At 40.6% G+C, this 17,902-nt stretch overlaps 2 protein-coding genes across 2 annotated transcripts in view; both read left to right on the top strand.

Annotated features, from left to right (window-relative positions):
• The window catches only part of col1a1a (collagen, type I, alpha 1a), a 29,634-nt gene extending 23,301 nt beyond the window's left edge, over window positions 1-6,333 (top strand). The window contains 12 exon segments of the mRNA XM_042505296.1: window positions 116-223; window positions 914-1,021; window positions 1,116-1,169; window positions 2,370-2,477; window positions 2,579-2,632; window positions 2,728-2,835; window positions 2,933-2,986; window positions 3,521-3,628; window positions 3,765-4,044; window positions 4,141-4,331; window positions 4,428-4,670; window positions 5,621-6,333. Coding sequence (XP_042361230.1) covers window positions 116-223; window positions 914-1,021; window positions 1,116-1,169; window positions 2,370-2,477; window positions 2,579-2,632; window positions 2,728-2,835; window positions 2,933-2,986; window positions 3,521-3,628; window positions 3,765-4,044; window positions 4,141-4,331; window positions 4,428-4,670; window positions 5,621-5,767 — 1,563 coding nt within the window. The 3' untranslated portion in view covers window positions 5,768-6,333.
• Window positions 6,334-12,855: 6,522 nt separating this feature from the next.
• LOC121956901 lies at window positions 12,856-17,203 on the top strand. Its single transcript, XM_042505335.1, has 5 exons — window positions 12,856-13,031; window positions 13,329-13,400; window positions 14,551-14,581; window positions 15,688-15,932; window positions 16,587-17,203. Exons 1-5 carry the CDS (start codon window positions 12,861-12,863, stop codon window positions 16,899-16,901), a joined length of 834 nt encoding a protein of 277 aa, XP_042361269.1. The 5' UTR covers window positions 12,856-12,860; the 3' UTR covers window positions 16,902-17,203.
• Window positions 17,204-17,902: the final 699 nt, after the last annotated feature.

Here is a 17,902-nt window from a genome sequence, read left to right as displayed (position 1 = left end):
AGTCTCCAAATTTTCACTGACAACATGCAGACATAGTTCAGGTGTTCACTTCCTGCCACCCTGAACCTCGGTGTCTAACCACCCACTCTTTGTCTTCCTCTGTCGCCCCCTGCAGGGAAGTGCTGGTCTGCCTGGACCTCAGGGTATCGCTGGACAGCGTGGTATTGTCGGTCTGCCCGGACAGAGAGGAGAGAGAGGTTTCCCTGGCCTGCCCGGACCTTCTGTAAGTAAAAACGGTTGGAAGCAGAGCGCCCAAACGTCTTGAACCAGCCACAAATCAAATCCAGATCCAGAAATATTCAACCTTTGAAACCTGATCAACTTGGTTTGATTTCTCTCAAAAACATGGAGAGCAAAAGCAATCAGCAACTTGGCATGACATGTCTCACAAATTACTAAAAAAAAACAACTGTGAAGGACGAGAAAATAACCTGAAAATGATCTGTTATCTGTTAAAAAAGAGTATTATTAGAAAATTATAATATAACTGGGGAAAATATCAAGAAAATAATAATTACTAATTATTATTTTTTATATATTTAAAAATTAGGTTACTGAAAAATATTAATATTATTTATATTTATGATTCTTTTTAATTAAATACTTTTTTCAGGTTCAGTTTATTACTTATTTCAGGTGATTTGTTTTGGTAAATGTTTACAAATTTCTTGCTAATTTTTGAGTAATTTTAAGTTACTTAAGGCCTTCTTGACATGTTTTTTGTGAGAAATCAAGCCATTCAAAGGTTTCAAAGAAAAAAACAGTGACATTATGTGACCTCCAGCAAACTTTAACCTTAAGGTAGTAATTATTCCGGCTTTAAAACCTGCAACACTGATCGAGTCCAGATAATTGCTTTGAGAAGGACCTGAGGCTGTTAGGACCGGCCTGACTGTGGCGGTTTCACCCACAGGGAGAGGCTGGAAAGCATGGACCTTCTGGCCCTGGTGGTGAGCGCGGACCTCCCGGACCCATGGGACCCCCTGGACTGGCTGGTGCCCCTGGTGAGCCCGGACGTGAGGTATGAAGAAGAACCCATACGCTCATATCTGTCTGACTTTTTCACACTGGAGTATCCAAATCCATAAACCTGCTCTGTGTTCGCCGTGTTTCAGGGAAGCCCCGGTGGCGAGGGAGCAGCTGGTCGCGACGGATCTGCTGGACCCAAGGTGAGTCCAAACCACCTCATCGCTGAGTCACCACGGTGAAAAGCTTAACGAGTTAGATTTGTTTCCAAACGGCACAGTGAGAAGAGTCAGCGAGGCTGAGCTGAACAAAAGCATCGCTGCCTGCAGAAAACGTCTAAGAAGCCGCTGAAAGACGTCCCTCAAATTGCAAAACATTAGGAAAAAATGAAATAAAAAAGACCTACAAATTAGTTTTTATAAAAGAGAAAGAGAGGGAGAAACTATAAGAAGTAATTTTTTAAATGGGGAAAAAAAACAAGAAAACTACATTAATTAGGTTTTTTTTTGTTTTTTGTTTTAATAATTCCTTAAATATTTCACATTATCATTGTCAATTATATTATTATTATTATTATTATTATTAATATTATAATCAGCTATTAGAATTTTGTTTTCTGTTTGTTTTTTACCCTTTGTCTTCCCTTTTTTCTGTTAAATTTCATGTAGTTTTCTTGTAACTGGACTTTTTCTCATGTTTAACTGAGCGAACACAAAAAAGGAGAAAAAAGAAAGCGGCACACAAAATCAGAGCCATGTCTGTAAAAAAAACTGACATGACGCCAATATGATGCCAGACCAGAGACACCTGTAATGTTTTGTATGCACCTTAAAAAGTCTTTCTTTTGTTTTAACTTATAAAAAGTTAGTGTCCAAACTGCTTTTATTGAGTTACCTAAACTAAAGTTTTTAAGTAAAACTGACCAGAAGAGTTCAACAAAATGACCTCCATAAGTCTTTTCAGGCTCTCATATTTTGGGATTGCTGCGCTTTATACTTCGCTCTGCTGAACTGGATCCTTTCGTCCTCACCTGTGGACGTTTTTTTGTGCCATCTAGTGGCAGCAAAAGCACAGCACACTAATCTGTGTTAAAACAAGCTGGCGGCCGTCTCTGCAGACTCTACAGCTGATCTTGACACAAAAGTGAAAAAGGTGCAAAACGTGATTAAATTTGAGGTTTTTTTATTTTTGCTTGATGACCTTTGCAGTTTGAAATTTTTTTCTTTAGATATCTTGCATTTTTTTTTGCAATTTTGTGTTTGCACAGCCAGATTTAGTTTATTCACCAAATTTATGAAACGTTTCCGTGTAAATGAGTTTATGTTGAGTTCAAAAAAATCAAAACCGCTGACAGTCCTGTGAGATATTTGGTTTAATCTAAATCTTTTATTTTTATGTTTTAGGGAGACCGTGGAGAGAGCGGTCCTGCTGGAGCCCCCGGTGCCCCCGGACCCTCTGGAGCCCCTGGACCCGTCGGACCCGCTGGAAAGAACGGTGACCGTGGAGAGACTGTGAGTGACGATTTTTCAGATTCGTATTTGTCTTTTAATGAAAGTATCTGAAGGATTCAGATTGTGTTTGCCTGCATTTAAGTGATTTTTGTGTTTTTCAGGGACCTGCTGGACCTGCTGGCCCCGCTGGCCCTGCTGGACCTCGTGGTCCTTCTGTGAGTACCAACATCAGCACCGGATCACACAAACAGAAAAAACAGCTCGTGGAGTGAAGCAAAACAACACTCGTCTCCTTTTTCCCCCAAAACAGGGAGCTCCTGGTCTTCGTGGAGACAAGGGAGAGACCGGAGAGGCTGGAGAGAGAGGCATGAAGGGACACAGAGGATTCACCGGCATGCAGGGACCTCCTGGACCCGCTGTACGTCCCCTCTCTCACACACACACACACACACCGACAAAACACACACAAAATATACAAACTTAGTCTCTGATGTGTTTTTGCTGTGGACCCACAGGGATCTTCTGGAGAGATGGGACCCGCTGGTGCTGCTGGACCCGCTGGACCCAGAGTGAGTCAACACACCACACAGTCCTCCAGAGCTCTGAGCACTTTTACAGGTTTGGAGGTTTTCGTGTCTCCAAGTGTTCGGAGACACTTTCATGCAGGGAGCCTCAATGTGCTCCGCTCAGGGGCCACTTCTGCAAAATCACAGGGGCCAGTTACAGCAGCCCCATACATGTTTTCAGGATTTAAGGACATTTCTTGGATCTTCGGATGTTTCCTGGATTGTAGGACAATTTTAGGATTTTAAGATGTTTATAAAATTTTAGGACTTTCTTGGATTTTAGGACATTTCTAAACATTTTCAAGACATTTTAGGACATTTCCAGGATGTTTGTATGTTTCTCAGATTTGAGGTTTTCTTTGGATTTTAGTACATTTTTAGGACATATTTAGGATCCTAGGATGCATTTTGGATTTTTCTCAGATTTTAGGACACTTTTAGGATTTTTGGACTTTCTTGGATTTTAGGACGTTTATAAAATTTTAGGCCGTAAGTTTCATATCAGCACTCTAAGAATCCCCTTCATGCTGTTTGCAGGGCCCGTCTGGATCTGCTGGAGCCGCTGGTAAGGATGGTATGACTGGCCTGCCTGGACCCAGTGGACCTCCTGGACCTCGTGGACGCTCTGGAGAGATGGGACCTGCTGTGAGTCCATCTGTCCTTTCACTCTGTCTCTTACCTGACAGAATATAGAGGTTGCGATTTTTTGGAGCAACTCAAAGCTTCAATCCGCAAGTAAGCAGCTTCCTCTCTGCCTTCTCTCCCCTTTCCTGTCTCTCAGGGTCCTCCTGGACCTCCCGGACCTCCTGGAGCACCCGGTGCCCCTGGTGGCGGATTCGACATTGGCTTCATCTCCCAGCCTCAGGAGAAGGCCCCCGATCCCTTCCGCATGTACCGCGCTGATGACGCTAACGTTCTCCGCGACCGCGACCTGGAGGTGGACAGCACCCTGAAGAGCCTGAGCCAGCAGATCGAGCAGATCCGCAGCCCCGATGGTACCCGCAAGAACCCCGTCAGAACCTGCCGCGACCTCAAGATGTGCCACCCTGACTGGAAGAGCGGTGAGTTTTGACGCCAGAGCGGTCGAATCTGCACGAAGGACGAGAAAAGTGCTGGAGCTCTGATTTTTTTTTCTGCCCTTTTCCGAACTCCTCCAGGCGAGTACTGGATCGACCCCGACCAGGGCAGCACTGAGGACGCCATCAAGGTCTACTGCAACATGGACACCGGAGAGACCTGCGTATCCCCCACTCAGAGCCAGGTCGCCAAGAAGAACTGGTACACAAGCAAGAACATCAAGGAGAAGAAGCACGTCTGGTTCGGAGAGGCCATGACCGACGGCTTCCAGGTGAACAAACGGAGCTCTTCTTCCATCCTCGACTAACCGCTCCACCTCTGAGCGCTCACTCACTAACGTCTCCCCCGTCCCTCCTGTCCTCCACAGTTCGAGTACGGCAGCCAGGGCTCCAAGCCAGAGGACGTCAACATCCAGCTGACCTTCCTGCGTCTCATGTCCACTGAGGCCTCCCAGAACGTCACCTACCACTGCAAGAACAGCGTCGCCTACATGGACGCCTCCGCCGGCAACCTCAAGAAGGCCGTGCTCCTCCAGGGCTCCAACGAGATCGAGATCAGAGCCGAGGGCAACAGCCGCTTCACCTACAGTGTCCTGGAAGACGGATGCACGGTGAGAAAAGCAACATATTTTCTATTTCTCCTTTAAAGACAGATTTCTGCTTAGTTCGAAATCTGTAGCTCGGTCCGTGCAGTCGTCGTACTTTGGGCACAACGAAAACACAGAAAGTCCAAGTCGTTAGTCGATACTCTTATGCAGATTTACCTGCAACAACCAGTAGCATGAGTTTGAGGGTCGGAGGTTCAGCACCTTGAGTCAAAGCAGAGACCTGAGGGAGTTCATCAGACATGTTTGCTCGTCTTACAGTTCATCTGCTTTGAGCAAGTTCAGGCAAAATTTTCAGCATCGACTGTGCAGTATGAATTTTGATGCCCCCTTTTTTCCAAATTTTATTGAATGCAATTATTAAATGGAGAATGCATGTTACGGATTTTAACAAAAAATATTGTAAATATATTGCACAATATAAAAATTGAGTAAAAATAAATTAAATTCCAAAACAAATCATTTTTTAGACACAGTGAAAATGAGATGTCTAAATAGTCAAACAATTTTTCCAATATAAAATTATTTTTTTTTAACTTTTAATTGTCAACAGCAGTAATTTTATGTCTGCAATAACCAAGTGGAAAATTTTGAGCTTTTTTTCCAAACGTAATTGGATGCATTTGTTGCATGGAGTATGTATGTTCTAGATTTTCATAATAAAATTGCAAAAAAAATATTTCAGGATAAATGAACGTAATCGCACAACAAATAAATAAAGTGTAGGGAAAAGAAAGAAACATAACAAAAACATGAAACCTATTTAAAAAGGAATAGTTTTGGCCAATTGATGTTTTTTGAGTTTTACATTGTCAACCGTTCGTTTTAAAGTGGGTACCTCTGAAAAAGGAGGGTCGTCTCCTCAGCTGAATATTTTATGTTTATAATATTTTGCTAAAATTCAAATCAGGTGAAAGTTTGGACGCTAACTTCCGTTTCTTGTCCTCTCGCTGCAGTCACACACCGGTGCGTGGGGCAAGACAGTCATCGACTACAAAACAACGAAAACATCTCGCCTGCCCATCATTGATATCGCTCCTATGGACGTTGGTGCTCCAGACCAAGAGTTTGGCCTTGAAGTTGGACCCGTCTGTTTCTTGTAAAAAGAGAAATCTGGACTTGAAATTGTTGTTGTGTGTGTGTGTGTGTTTTATTTTTTTCTAGCAGTCATCTCTCTCTAAAAAAAGCCCAACAAAACATTTCTCTAAAGCCATTTTTCTGAAAAAAATCTGACCTCCTGATTTCCATTCGGCCATTGTTCTGATGGTCCACTTTGCCTAAAAACCTGCACTTCGAACAAGACGGCGGCGATGTTGCGGAGTCTGCATCGTCGCGTTTGGGACCACTACTTTTTTTTTTTTTTCCTGACTCTTGATTTTTTTTTTGTTTTTTTTTTACCATCACCAACACCAAGGATCCTGTAGAGAAGACATTTTGTTTCACTGGCAACAAGAAAATAATATATGCTTCTGTAAAGTGTAAAAAAAATTGACTTCCCCTCTTCATCCAGCCAAACCAGGCCTCTCTGGAGTTTACAGAAACACACACAGGTGACTTTTGTATTTTTATACACCACTGTGGTGAGAGGAATGAAAGGACAGTCCCAACAGACAGAACCCAATTGCTTTGTACCACGTTTCAGGTGTTGATGAATAAACGGTGAAACTGACAGCCACTTTGTCTTTGTTGTTCTGCCCGTCCTGTTGTGATGCAGCTGTTGTGATTCGTTTGTTGTTCTTGTTTCTATTTCTCCCTTTTTTCTTTTTTTTTAATTTGAAAGAAAAGTCACATTAAAACCACCAGCAGAGAAACATGGGTTTAAACCTCTTTTTTGAAAATCCTACCTCAGAAAAACAAGGAGTACCAACTGTTAAAAAAAAAGGCCCAGTGTTTGTGAGGCCTGTGGCGGTCGGCGGGGCGTCGAGGTTTCCCGACACTTTACCAGAAGCAGAAACAGCTAAAAAAATACTAATAAGGTGCTATTCTTTCTTTGAGGTCTCCTGGCTGTTGTGTTCAGGCTCCTCTTGGTGCTAAAATGAAACCGCAGTTTTTGTTCTTGGTGTCCAGACTGAGACAGACTTCTTCTATCTCGATCTCTGAGTTCAAGTGATCTCTCTTCACCTTTTTTGTTTGTTTTTTTTAATGTTTCAAATCTCCCCGAATCTCATTGTCCTCCAAATTTCCCTCCTGTTGTAGTTTGTTTCTTGTTGTCTTGTGCGAAGGGTGAATTTTCTCACCAACAACAACCAAAAATCATAATAATTTGACATTTTTTTAAAAGTGCACAGAAAGAAAGAGCCAAGAGTTTGTGAGAGAAGGCAGACATGGGGGAAAACACCACAAGGATCTGTACCTATTTTGTATATGTATAATAAATTGAGATGTTTTTAATTATTTTGAATGCTGAAATAAAGCATGTTAAGTGGTCTAACATTGAATCCTGCCTGACTGACTCACTGACTGGCCCAGAATTAACCCTTTGAAACCTGAGCAAATTGGCATGATTTCTGTCCCAAAAAAAAAAGAGTGGAGAGAAGGCAATGAGAAGGAGGAAATGACCCCAGAAAATAGCACAAATTGGTTTGAAAAAATACAAAAACAAATACCTGAAAATTAGCAAAAACAAACCTCAAGGGGAAAAAAATCAGAAAAAAAGGAAATTCTCAAAATGGAAGAAAATTACCTTTAAAAAAAAGGAAAAGGGAAAAGTAAAAACAAAAGCCCAGAAAAATACCTGAATATTTACAACAAAGGGGAAAGTCTAAAAAAAGTACATGAAAATTACTACAACTAAAACCACCTGAATAAATAAAAAATAAGTAAATAAGGAAAGTTTAAAATATGCCAAGAAAAATACCTTAAAAAATGTTTTAAAAAATACAAGGAAAGTAAAAATAGCAAAGAAAAGTACTTGAAAAAAGGGTGCTTAAGAAAAAGTAATAATTCTGTAAAATTTTGAATAAATTTGCAGGACATTTCTTGCCAAGTTGCTCAGTGCTGCCTTTTTTTCTCACATTTTTGAAAGAAATTTCACCAATTTGTTTTCAAAGGTTTAAATACTTGTGAAGTAAAGTGATGGTGCTCCAGGTTTCAAAGGGTTAAAGCAGCTTTTTACCAACTCAAAAGTTGTGCAGAGACTGAATGAGGAAAAAAGTAAGATAACCTGTCTCTCGTTGGGTTGAAGCTTGTGCTCCTCGCGGAGACACAGAGCAGAGTGTGTGTGAAGAGACAAAGATGCAACTGAGACAAAACCCAGAGAAACCAGCAGCACATTTCCTCACTTTGTGTGTCCTTGTTTGCTTAAAAACGCAGACTGAATATTTTGTTTGCTTTGTTTTCCAGACTGACCACTGAAAATAGTCGTCCCCTCTGGGCCTGTAGGTTTGTGCTGTAAAAATGAAGCCCAGGGTGCAAAAGAGGGAAAACTGCGGCCTACCTCTCAGCTGGCGGAGACGTGTTGTCATGGTCAGGTAATCCCAAAGAGCTGCTGATCATACATCCAATCTGAGAAGAGTTTTTACACCCGTAATCCATCAATAAAACGTGTGCAGCTCTGATAATCCAGGGCTGATGTCGAGGATATTTGTCCCAAATAATCCAGTGTTTCCACGGCGAGGTGTGCAGAGAGTGTGTGCAGACAGAGGTCCGGCAGCAGGACTGAGGGCTGCTGGGTACGTGGACCGGCTGCGTCCTCAGCCTGCTGGCATCACAAAGACACCGATTGTCCACCTTGAGAGAGGCAGCTGCCCAGGAGCCCGGATAGGTTTGCAGTCCCAGCGGGAATCTGGATTATTTCTGCAAGAATCTGGGTCTTTATTTGAGGCCTGGGCCGAGGAATGCTGACCTCTCCAGTTTCACACACACACAAACACACACACACACACACACACACACACACACACACACACACAGAGGAGGCTCTGTGTGCTGAGAGGAAGCTCTGCAGGAGAGAGCGGCACACAGATGGTTAATATCAGAGGTGAGGCCAGGTAACAGCACACAGACATAAAGAGCTTTAAAAGCCTTTTAGCCTTTGACACATTCAGTAAATTTGTGTGATTTCTTTCAAAACACAATGTTTTTTTACAAAAAAATATGTAAAAGGTGACAAGAAAATTACCTTAAAGATGAGCTAAAAACGAGAGAGAGAATCATTATTAAATTTTCAAATTACCGAGGAAAAATAACAAAAAAACTATATTTATATTAAATATAACTATCAGAAATTATTCTTTTATTTAAGCACTTTTCAGGTCATTTCCTGCTTTGGTTCTTTTACTTTTATTTTTATTTTTGTTTGGCTAATTTTGGGGCATTTTCTTGTAACGCTGAAATAATTTCTCATTGCCTTTTCTCCATGTTCATCATCAAGCCAGTTTCAGGTTTCAGATCCTTACATGCATTTTGCAGCTTTTAAAAATACACTTGCATACAGTCTGGAGCAGTTTACAAATTTGCAAAGATGACCTCAAAAACAGAGACGCCAAATGAAACTGAAGCGTCACAAATGTTCAAACTTGGCAAATAACCTAAAAACTGTCACAAACAGCTCAGCCTTCGTGTAAAATATTCTTTATTTTTAACTATTGTGGCTAATGTGCATGCCTAAAGTGCAGATTGTTGCGTTTTTTAGGGTGCATGGACTGATGTCCTCTTTAATTTTTAGGATAAGGAGGGGGCGGGATTAACCTGCTTGAAAGGAGGCGTGTTGAAGTGAGCAGGGAGGTGATGTGGCGCAGGTGTGGGCCTGCAGGAGATGAGAGATGTTTCTGCAGCAGACTGACTGTGGAGGTTCTCCCTTTTCACAATGAAGTTTTCACTTCGAGCCGTCAGTGGAGCGCCGACGCTGAGCGGTGTCGGACCGCAGAGAGCAAGCGGACCGAGCGGCGGGGCAGCAGGCAGGTCGACATCCTTTAAATTCAGCCTGCGGTGGTTCATATTCAGTGGGGTTAAAAAATCTTCCAACACAAGCCGAGATGCTTCTCTTTTGCATTTCTCTCAAATGCAACTATTTTTTTTCGTTAGTAATAATTAGATCAAATATATTCCAAACACACACACCCACACACACAAAACACAATGCACTGATTTATTTCTACTCTAAATGAACATAAAAATAATTAGCACAAATCTAAATGTTTGATTAGGATACTTTGTGGGGTTTTTTTCCGTCTGTTCGGATGGTCATGAATTCTGAAAGCAAAAATCACCCACAAGTACAAGTCAAGTCAATGTTATTTCTAAAGCCCGTTATCACAAATCACAGCGTTACAGCGTACCACATGCCTCTGTCCTCAGACAAATGTCTTTAATTTTTCCCTTTAATCTGCAGATAATCCAATAAAACCCTTAATAGGAAAGAGAGGAACAGCTAAAAGCCACAACACAACAGTTTCTGAGTGTTTTTTTTATTTAGGGGCAACGCAGCTGTGATGAGATGTGATCAACGACATCGAATCAGCAGCTGAGTTCCTCAGTCTGTCCCCATCAGGTGAGTCAGTGTTTCCTTTTTATCCCGCAGAGACAAATGTGGACAAAACAGCAGTATTTGAAACTTAGCTGAAAACTTAAGTGATAGAGTCTATGTAGCTCAGCTGGTAAAGACATATACAGCATATACACATATAAACAAACATATTTATACACACATAAAAAGACATGCATATCAGGCCTTCACATTTATAAAGTTATGTGTCTGAACTTATTTAAATACAGAAATGTGTGTATCTCCTTTTACAAAGTAAAAAAAACAGGCTTATTGACAACATTACATAAATAATATTCCCACCTTAACAGGTACATTTTACTTATTTTTCATAAAATTATGTTAATATTTGTCCTCAGAGCATGCAGCACATGAATGAAGTCCCACGTCCTGTCTCGGGATAAATGGACATTATCAGTCCAGTGTCTCCATCTGCTGGACAGAGACTTCTTTTACAGCACTGACCTTTAATCTAAAACTCAGCAGTTAAATTCCTGCACTGAGCTTTTCTGCACATTAAATGAACACAAACCCCAAAACAAACATGTCAGACATCAAAATCACATTTAACTTTATTTCATCAAGATCTGAACAACAAATGCACAGATGCAACGAGAATACAGCGACTGAAACCAGATAATAACGTGCAGCGTACGTCAACCTCTTGTGGTCAAAATGAGTATTACAACAACAGAACAATGATTTTAAAAACTCACTTGCTAATAACTTTCCCATCTGATTCAAAAATGAATAAAAATGTGCGTGCAATCTTTTCCCTTTTTTTCTTTGTAAATAGATAAATCTACCATCTACCATTAATCGATCCCTCTTTCTTATTTTGGAGGCTTTTTTTTTATTTTTATGATACAACAGGTCAGTTGAGGTAGCTTAACTTTCCTCCTTGTGTATCCATATATATATATACATATATCCATAAACTTTGTAAAATATATGGGCACATATGGATAAAGCAGCTTTTTAGCTGACACTTGAGGGAGTGAGTGGATGTTCTTTATCTGCTTACACTCATGGTCCTGTTACTGCAAAACACTAACTCGGCTTCTTGGATCGTGGTCATTGTTGTGCTGATGCTGTGATCCTGCCTTTGGCTGCGCCTGGATCACAGTCATGGTTGTGCTGATGCTGTGATCCTGCTTTTGGTTTGGCCTGGATCACAGTCATGGTTGTGCTGATGTTGTATTTCTGCCTGCAGCTCAGCTTGGATCGTGGTCATTGTTGTGCTGTTGCTGTGGTCCTGTCTGTGGCTGTGCCTGTGTCGAGGTTGCACTGATGTTGTAGTCCTGCTTGATGCCAACTTCTACCGTCATTACTATCAGTCATGCCTCCACTATTAATATGCACCTGTGACTGTTATCACCACTTACATAAATTGTAATATCTGCATGTAAAATCACATGCTATCATAAATTATATTCTGTAATTTAATTGTTTTTAATGATGTCTCAGGCACCTCTGTCCATCCTGAAGAGGGGTCCCTCCTAAGTCGCTCTTACTGAGATTTCTAATATTTTTTTTTTAGTTTTTCCTGAGTCAATGTGAGTGTCTAAGCACAGAGGAATATCATATGCTGTAAAGCCCTCTGAGTCAAACTTTGTGATAACGGACTTTATTCATAAAACTGACTTGACCTGAAATTGACGTGTACTGGTCTGACCCTGGCAGACAGCAATACAGGACTGTTTTTGTGGTTCCAACGTGAGGTCAAAGTCCGGTCCCCTGCAGCCGCTGAGCCTCGCAGAGTCGACGCTCTCTGTCAGCTTTATTTCTATTGCAGCCGCCGCACTAGCCGTCATTATTTCAATCCGAGGCCACGTAGGCGTGTTATGGAGCTGTGATGGAAAGGCGAGCCCCTTATACGTGGGAGCGACCACGTATGAGGGATTTCTGGGAGATGTAGTCCACGATTTCACAGAGGAATTGTGGGTTAAAAACTTTCTCAGACTTATGTGATGCAATAACAGCTCTTGTAGCTGCTGCTGCATCATGAGGGAGCCAGTTCCTGTGACCTCACAGCGTCATGTGACCTCAAGGCGTCATGTGACCTCACAGCGTCATGTGACCTCAAGGCGTCATGTGACCTCACAGCGTCATGTGACCTCACAGCATCATGTGACCTCAAGGCGTCATGTGACCTCACAGCGTCATGTGACCTCACAGCATCATGTGACCTCAAGGCGTCATGTGACCTCATGGCGTCATGTGACCTCACGGCGTCATGTGACCTCACAGCGTCATGTGACCTCACAGCGTCATGTGACCTCACAGCGTCATGTGACCTCACGGCGTCATGTGACCTAGAAAAGACTAAACAGGGTTTCCACTGCAGTTTGGACAAATATGGCTTTTTTAAAGCACCTGAAATATCACCTCATGGGAGCATAAAAACTTTGTTGGGGGGGTCTTTCTTGCACTTATTTATTCATTGTCCTCGTAAGGGTCGCGGGGGGCTGGAGCCTGTCCCAGCTGTCATTGGCGAGAGGCGGGGTTTACCCTGGACAGGTCGCCAGACTATCGCAGGGCTTCTTTCTTTTATTATTTGTCCGTTTTTCCTGAAGCATGAAAATTGTAAATTAAGTTCGTCTGTGTGTGTGTGTGGTGTCAGTGTGTGTGTGTGTGTGTGTGTGTGTGTGTGTGTGTTGTCAGTGTGTTGGCAGGTGCGTGTGCATTTATGTGTGTGAAATTAAATGTGTATGTGTGTGTGGGTTAATGTGTGTGTTTGTGTGCAGAGTTATTCAAACAGATTTTGTAATGAAGCAGCAGCAGTTGAACTTTGGCTGTTGGGCACAAAAATATTTCGGCAGGATCCTGACAGAGCGAGTCAGCGCTGCAGCGATCTCAGCAGGAAGATGAGCTCCGCCAAGGTGTCTGTCTGTCCCTCTGTCCTGTCTGTCTGTCCCTCTGTCCTGTCTGTCCCTCTGTCTGTCCCTCTGTCTGTCTCTCTGTCTGTCCCTCTGTCTGTCCCTCTGTCTGTATCTCTGTCTGTCCCTCTGTCTGTCCCTCTGTCCTGTCTGTCCCTCTGTCTGTCTCTCTGTCTGTCCCTCTGTCTGTCTCTCTGTCTGTCCCTCTGTCTGTCCCTCTGTCTGTCCCTCTGTCCTGTCTGGTTCTCAGTGTGTCAATTGTTTTTTGGTCTCAGTTTTTTCGGTTTCTTTCTCTTGCAGATATGTTGTGTTTTTGTTCTTCTGACAGCGTTGTGTGTAACCAGTTTGGTTGTAGACGGCCCAGTGGAACCAGTAAGTAAATTGACTTTTGACCTTTGACCGACATCCCAACATGATCTCTCACACATATGTGAAATGTCCATGACCCCTTGAGACCGCATTACGCGGTGGCGGCACATGCTGTTTTTAAGTTAGGTGGTGGCATCACGTCGGGTTTAGACACCAAAACAACTTCATGTTTAGAAAAAGATGTGTTTTTGGTTACGGACGGACAGACGGAAGTACGTTATAAAGTTACAAAATTATGTCATGCAGCGTGACAAAACTACAGAAAAGATGTTAAGACAAAAGAAGTCCACTTTCACTTTTAAAAAAATGTCAAAGTTTGCAACATTGCACAAAAAAAGACATTCTCAATCTAAACTCTTCACATACACCGAATCCTTTTTTATAGTTTCATACAATCACAAATCAAATTTTTATGCTGCAAAAATATAAGGTGAGTAAACAGAGCCAGTTATCAGGAACAAACAAACAAAGTATTTATGAACTCTCAAATTTTGAGTTTCGTTGGACTTAAGTTGTTCAAACTTGCAGTCAGTATGAGCCAAAAAAAAACCCTTTAATTTAATCTTTATTTAAAAATAAAGATGAGAACAAATGCAGAATAAACCAACGTATTTCCATTTTTGTCCCAAAATGTTCTTTAAGATGGTATTTTTTTAACTAAATCACAAATTTTTTTCTTTCAAATTTTTGGTGATTTTAAAAGACAAGTGGGCCCAAGATATTTCCTTTTTTTGGGGGTGTTTTTTTAAAAAATGTTTGATTTCTTTTCTCTTGACATTTTTGGTAATATAAAGTTTTTTTAAGACAAGCAGGCCTGCAGCTTTGTTTTTCTTTAAAAAAAAAAAAAATTGGCAATATTTCTCTCTTTTAAAAATGATCGGCAAAACTTTTGGCATTTTTGGCATTTTTTTTTTCTTCTAACATTTTCTTACGTTGATTTTTTTTTTGGACCAGCACCCACTGCGTGACGTTGAACCAGAGACTTTTTCCACCACAACAAAGGATCCTGGTTGACTCTCAGCGGGCGTTGTTTCCGTGGTGTCGCCACATAATTTCAGCTCAGCGTGTTAAGAGGTCGTGGTCGTCTCACGTGTTTCTGTGAGTTTATATTTTTCAGATTTAAAATAACGGCCTGTGTGCTGATTCTCCACAGATCCGCCGTCAGAGAGCAGCCAGGCAGCAGGGTGAGTTAAAAACTGACTGTCGTCTTTATTTATTTGTTATTTAGTTACATGTGTTTCTGTGCAGACATTAACGTTAACCAGGGCTGTCAAACAATTCATTGTTTTAAATCTCCGGTATTTTCTATAATGTTTTCACCATTAATCACATTTTATAATGACTTCTTCAATTCAATTTAATTCCAGTTTGTCAATTTAAAGTGATTTTCACCAGATTGTCTTGATTGGGAATGAAAAGAAAACAACAAAAAACCACAAAGGACGGTCATAAAGTGTCCACGTCTGTACAGCTGAGACTCATGGGTCCCCACTGAACCCGCTTTCATTCAGATATCTGGAGGTCAGAGGTCAAGGGGCCCCTGAAATGACCATGCTGTTTTTCCATCGCCAAAATTAAACTTCGGAGCGCTATTTCACCCCCTTAAACAAAAAAATAAATAATAATAATTTTAAAAAATTAACATATTACAAATGGCAATGATAACTAACATGAGTAATAAGGAAAAAAAACAAGCATGTGCAGACATATTACAATAATATATAATAATAAATTATATAATAATAATGAAATAATGTATAGTATAATATATGATCATAATTAAATAATTTAAAATATGTCATATTAATAATTATAAATAAAGTTTTCTGGAGATGTTTCTTCTTTTTTTGAAAATAATTTTCTAATCATTCTCTCCCTGTTTATCTAAACTAATTTTAAACCAATATTTAGCTTATTTTCTTGTCACTTTTTCATAATTTTATGCAGTTTTCTGGCATCTCTTGGCAAAATGCTGATTACTTTTTTTTTTTAATAAGAAATCAAACCAATTTGTTCAAGTTTCAAAGGTTTAAATGCTTTTGAAAAGAGTTCAACACATAAAACTGATGTCGATCCGGGTTTCAAAGGGTTAAAATGCAGGCCGGTACAGTCGACGTCTTAAAGATGAAAATGTCAGGCAGCGATTAATGTCGTTTTTTTTTTTAAAAATGTGTTATGTACGGACTTTAAACAATCATGATTAATGGCGACAGCCCTGAAATGAATATTGAATTTGTCGTTGGACGTGATGTGGACAAACACATGGTTGAGACGTGACTCTGTGTCCCAGGGGGCGCCGTCCTTTTCTACGTGTCCTTCCAGGGCTCTCTGAGAGACATCCTGTACAACCCCATCGTCTTCAACCAGGTGGTGGTGAACCAGGGCGCGGGCTACGACAACAACACGGGCGTGTTCATCGCGCCGGCGGCCGGTGTCTACCAGTTTGTGTTCGCGGCGCAGCTCTGCCGCGGAGACCACAACAACGTGTGGCACTTCATGGTCAACGGGAACAAGAGGATGGCGTGCCACGCTCAGGTACGCCAGCCTCAACCAGACTCAAAAAAAAAAAGGTGATCAAAAGTCAACAGAAACCTGAGGACAGTCGAGGAGATTCGCTGCGTTCATGTGACGTCAGAAGGTCAAAGCTTCCGAGTCTGGAAGTCGTTCTTCCGACTTCATGTGTTCGTGAGCTTTGAGGCCCAAAAGTGGGAACAACGTGGAAGCTACAAGGAGACGAGAGCGTTTTAGACGTAAACTCGAGACCAAACCTTTAAGTTTGGCTTTAAATTGAACTTTACCTGTTTATTTATCTACAGTTTATTTATACATTTTAGTCTGTTCCACTAGATTTTTTTTATTATTTTATTTGCTATTTTTATTTTTATTTATTTATTTTTTTAATATTTATATCTATTATTGTTTGTGAATCCTTTCATTTAACTTTTATCTACTATATAGAGTAAATTATTTATTTATGTATAATATTATATTTATTTACTTTTATCATTTTATCTATAGGTTTAATTGTATTTATAATAGTGTTTCCTCAGTACACCATGTGCCTGTGTACCTATGCACACACACTTACACCTAAAAATATTTATTTTTTTTGTCTGTGGTGAAGATGACGAGGATCTCCTCTGGTATTGTGTCCAATAACGGTGTCCCCCTCTGCTGTCTGTCCTGCAGGTGTCCGGCACCGACACCACCCTGAACACCTGCTTCTACATGGAGGAGCTGAGGAGGGCCGACCAGGTGTGGGTGAAGCAGGAGGTGGGGAGCTGCGCCTGGGCCAGCACCACCTCCAGGACCATCACCTTCTCCGGCGTCCTGCTGGCCAGCGAGGGGGTGTCCACGCTGGGAGCGAAGTACGGCTCGGGCTGTCCTCTGCTCGGCCCGGGACGCAGCAGGGACGTGATGTCCAGCTCTGCAGGCCGGAGGGCGTCCGTGTGCAGCGTGGCCGCCGCTCTGCTGCTCCGCTGCCTCCTCGCCGCTTCAACATAGATACCAACTTTTATTTTTTGTACAAGCTTTTATTTTGTTCCGTTTGATTTATTCGTGGCTCTGGATGTAACTTGTTTTGACTCGATGTTTTTCTTCCCTTTAAAAAGTTTGAAATTAAAAGTTACAGTTTCGCAGATTTTTTTTGTCATTTAACCCTTGTATGTAGTAGGGGGCGTGACTCCAACAAATTCAACGAAAATGTTTGATTATACTGTTTCTGGCTCTGATAAATCACCAAAAAAAAAATTAAAGAAAAAAAAAGTCATTTTTTTTAAAACAATAAAAAAAAGTATTTTAGAAAAATACCCCGAAACATTTATTTTAATCATCAAACCTTTTTAAAAGAAATCACAAAAAGAACAAAAAAGTTGAAAGAAAAAAAATCACCAAAAATTTAAAAAGAAAAAAACCCCAACAATTACTAAAAGTATTTTTTTTAAATAATCAAACTTAAAAACAAATCCAGATTTTTTTTGTTTTGAAAATCAGCAAAAATTTTAAAAGAAAAAACAAATAACAATAAAACAACCCTGGATCAACGTCAGTTTTCGTGTGCTTTGTTATACGCCTTTCACAAACATTTAACCCTTTTAAAACATAAGCAAATTTGGTTAAATTTGTTTCAATAGAATGGGGAAAAAGGAAACCATCAACTGAGCATGAAACGTCCTCTAAACTGCAAAAAATAAAATAAATAAATGCATTTTTTTTAAAAAGTAAAAGGTAACAAGAAAGTAACCTGAAATTTAGCTTTCACTGAAACAGAGTGGAGCACCATTAGAAAACAGGTAAATAAATATGGAAAATATTAAAGAAAACTATTTTTATTAAAATTATATTTTTACAATTAGGTTACAGTAAAATATTATTCTGCAATCATTTTTGGTCTTTTCCTGTTTTTATTATTTTACCTTTCTCCCTTTTTCACGGTTAGTTTTAAAGTTTTTTTGTAAATTCCTGCTAAGTTGCCTGTTGCCTTTTCCTTTGCTTTTAAAAGAAAT

Source organism: Plectropomus leopardus, chromosome 17 (genome assembly GCF_008729295.1).
Source record: "Plectropomus leopardus isolate mb chromosome 17, YSFRI_Pleo_2.0, whole genome shotgun sequence".
Lineage (NCBI taxonomy): Eukaryota > Metazoa > Chordata > Actinopteri > Perciformes > Serranidae > Plectropomus > Plectropomus leopardus.
The sequence above is the reverse complement of the archived record's forward strand: the minus strand, read 5'-3'. Positions and strand labels throughout refer to the sequence as shown.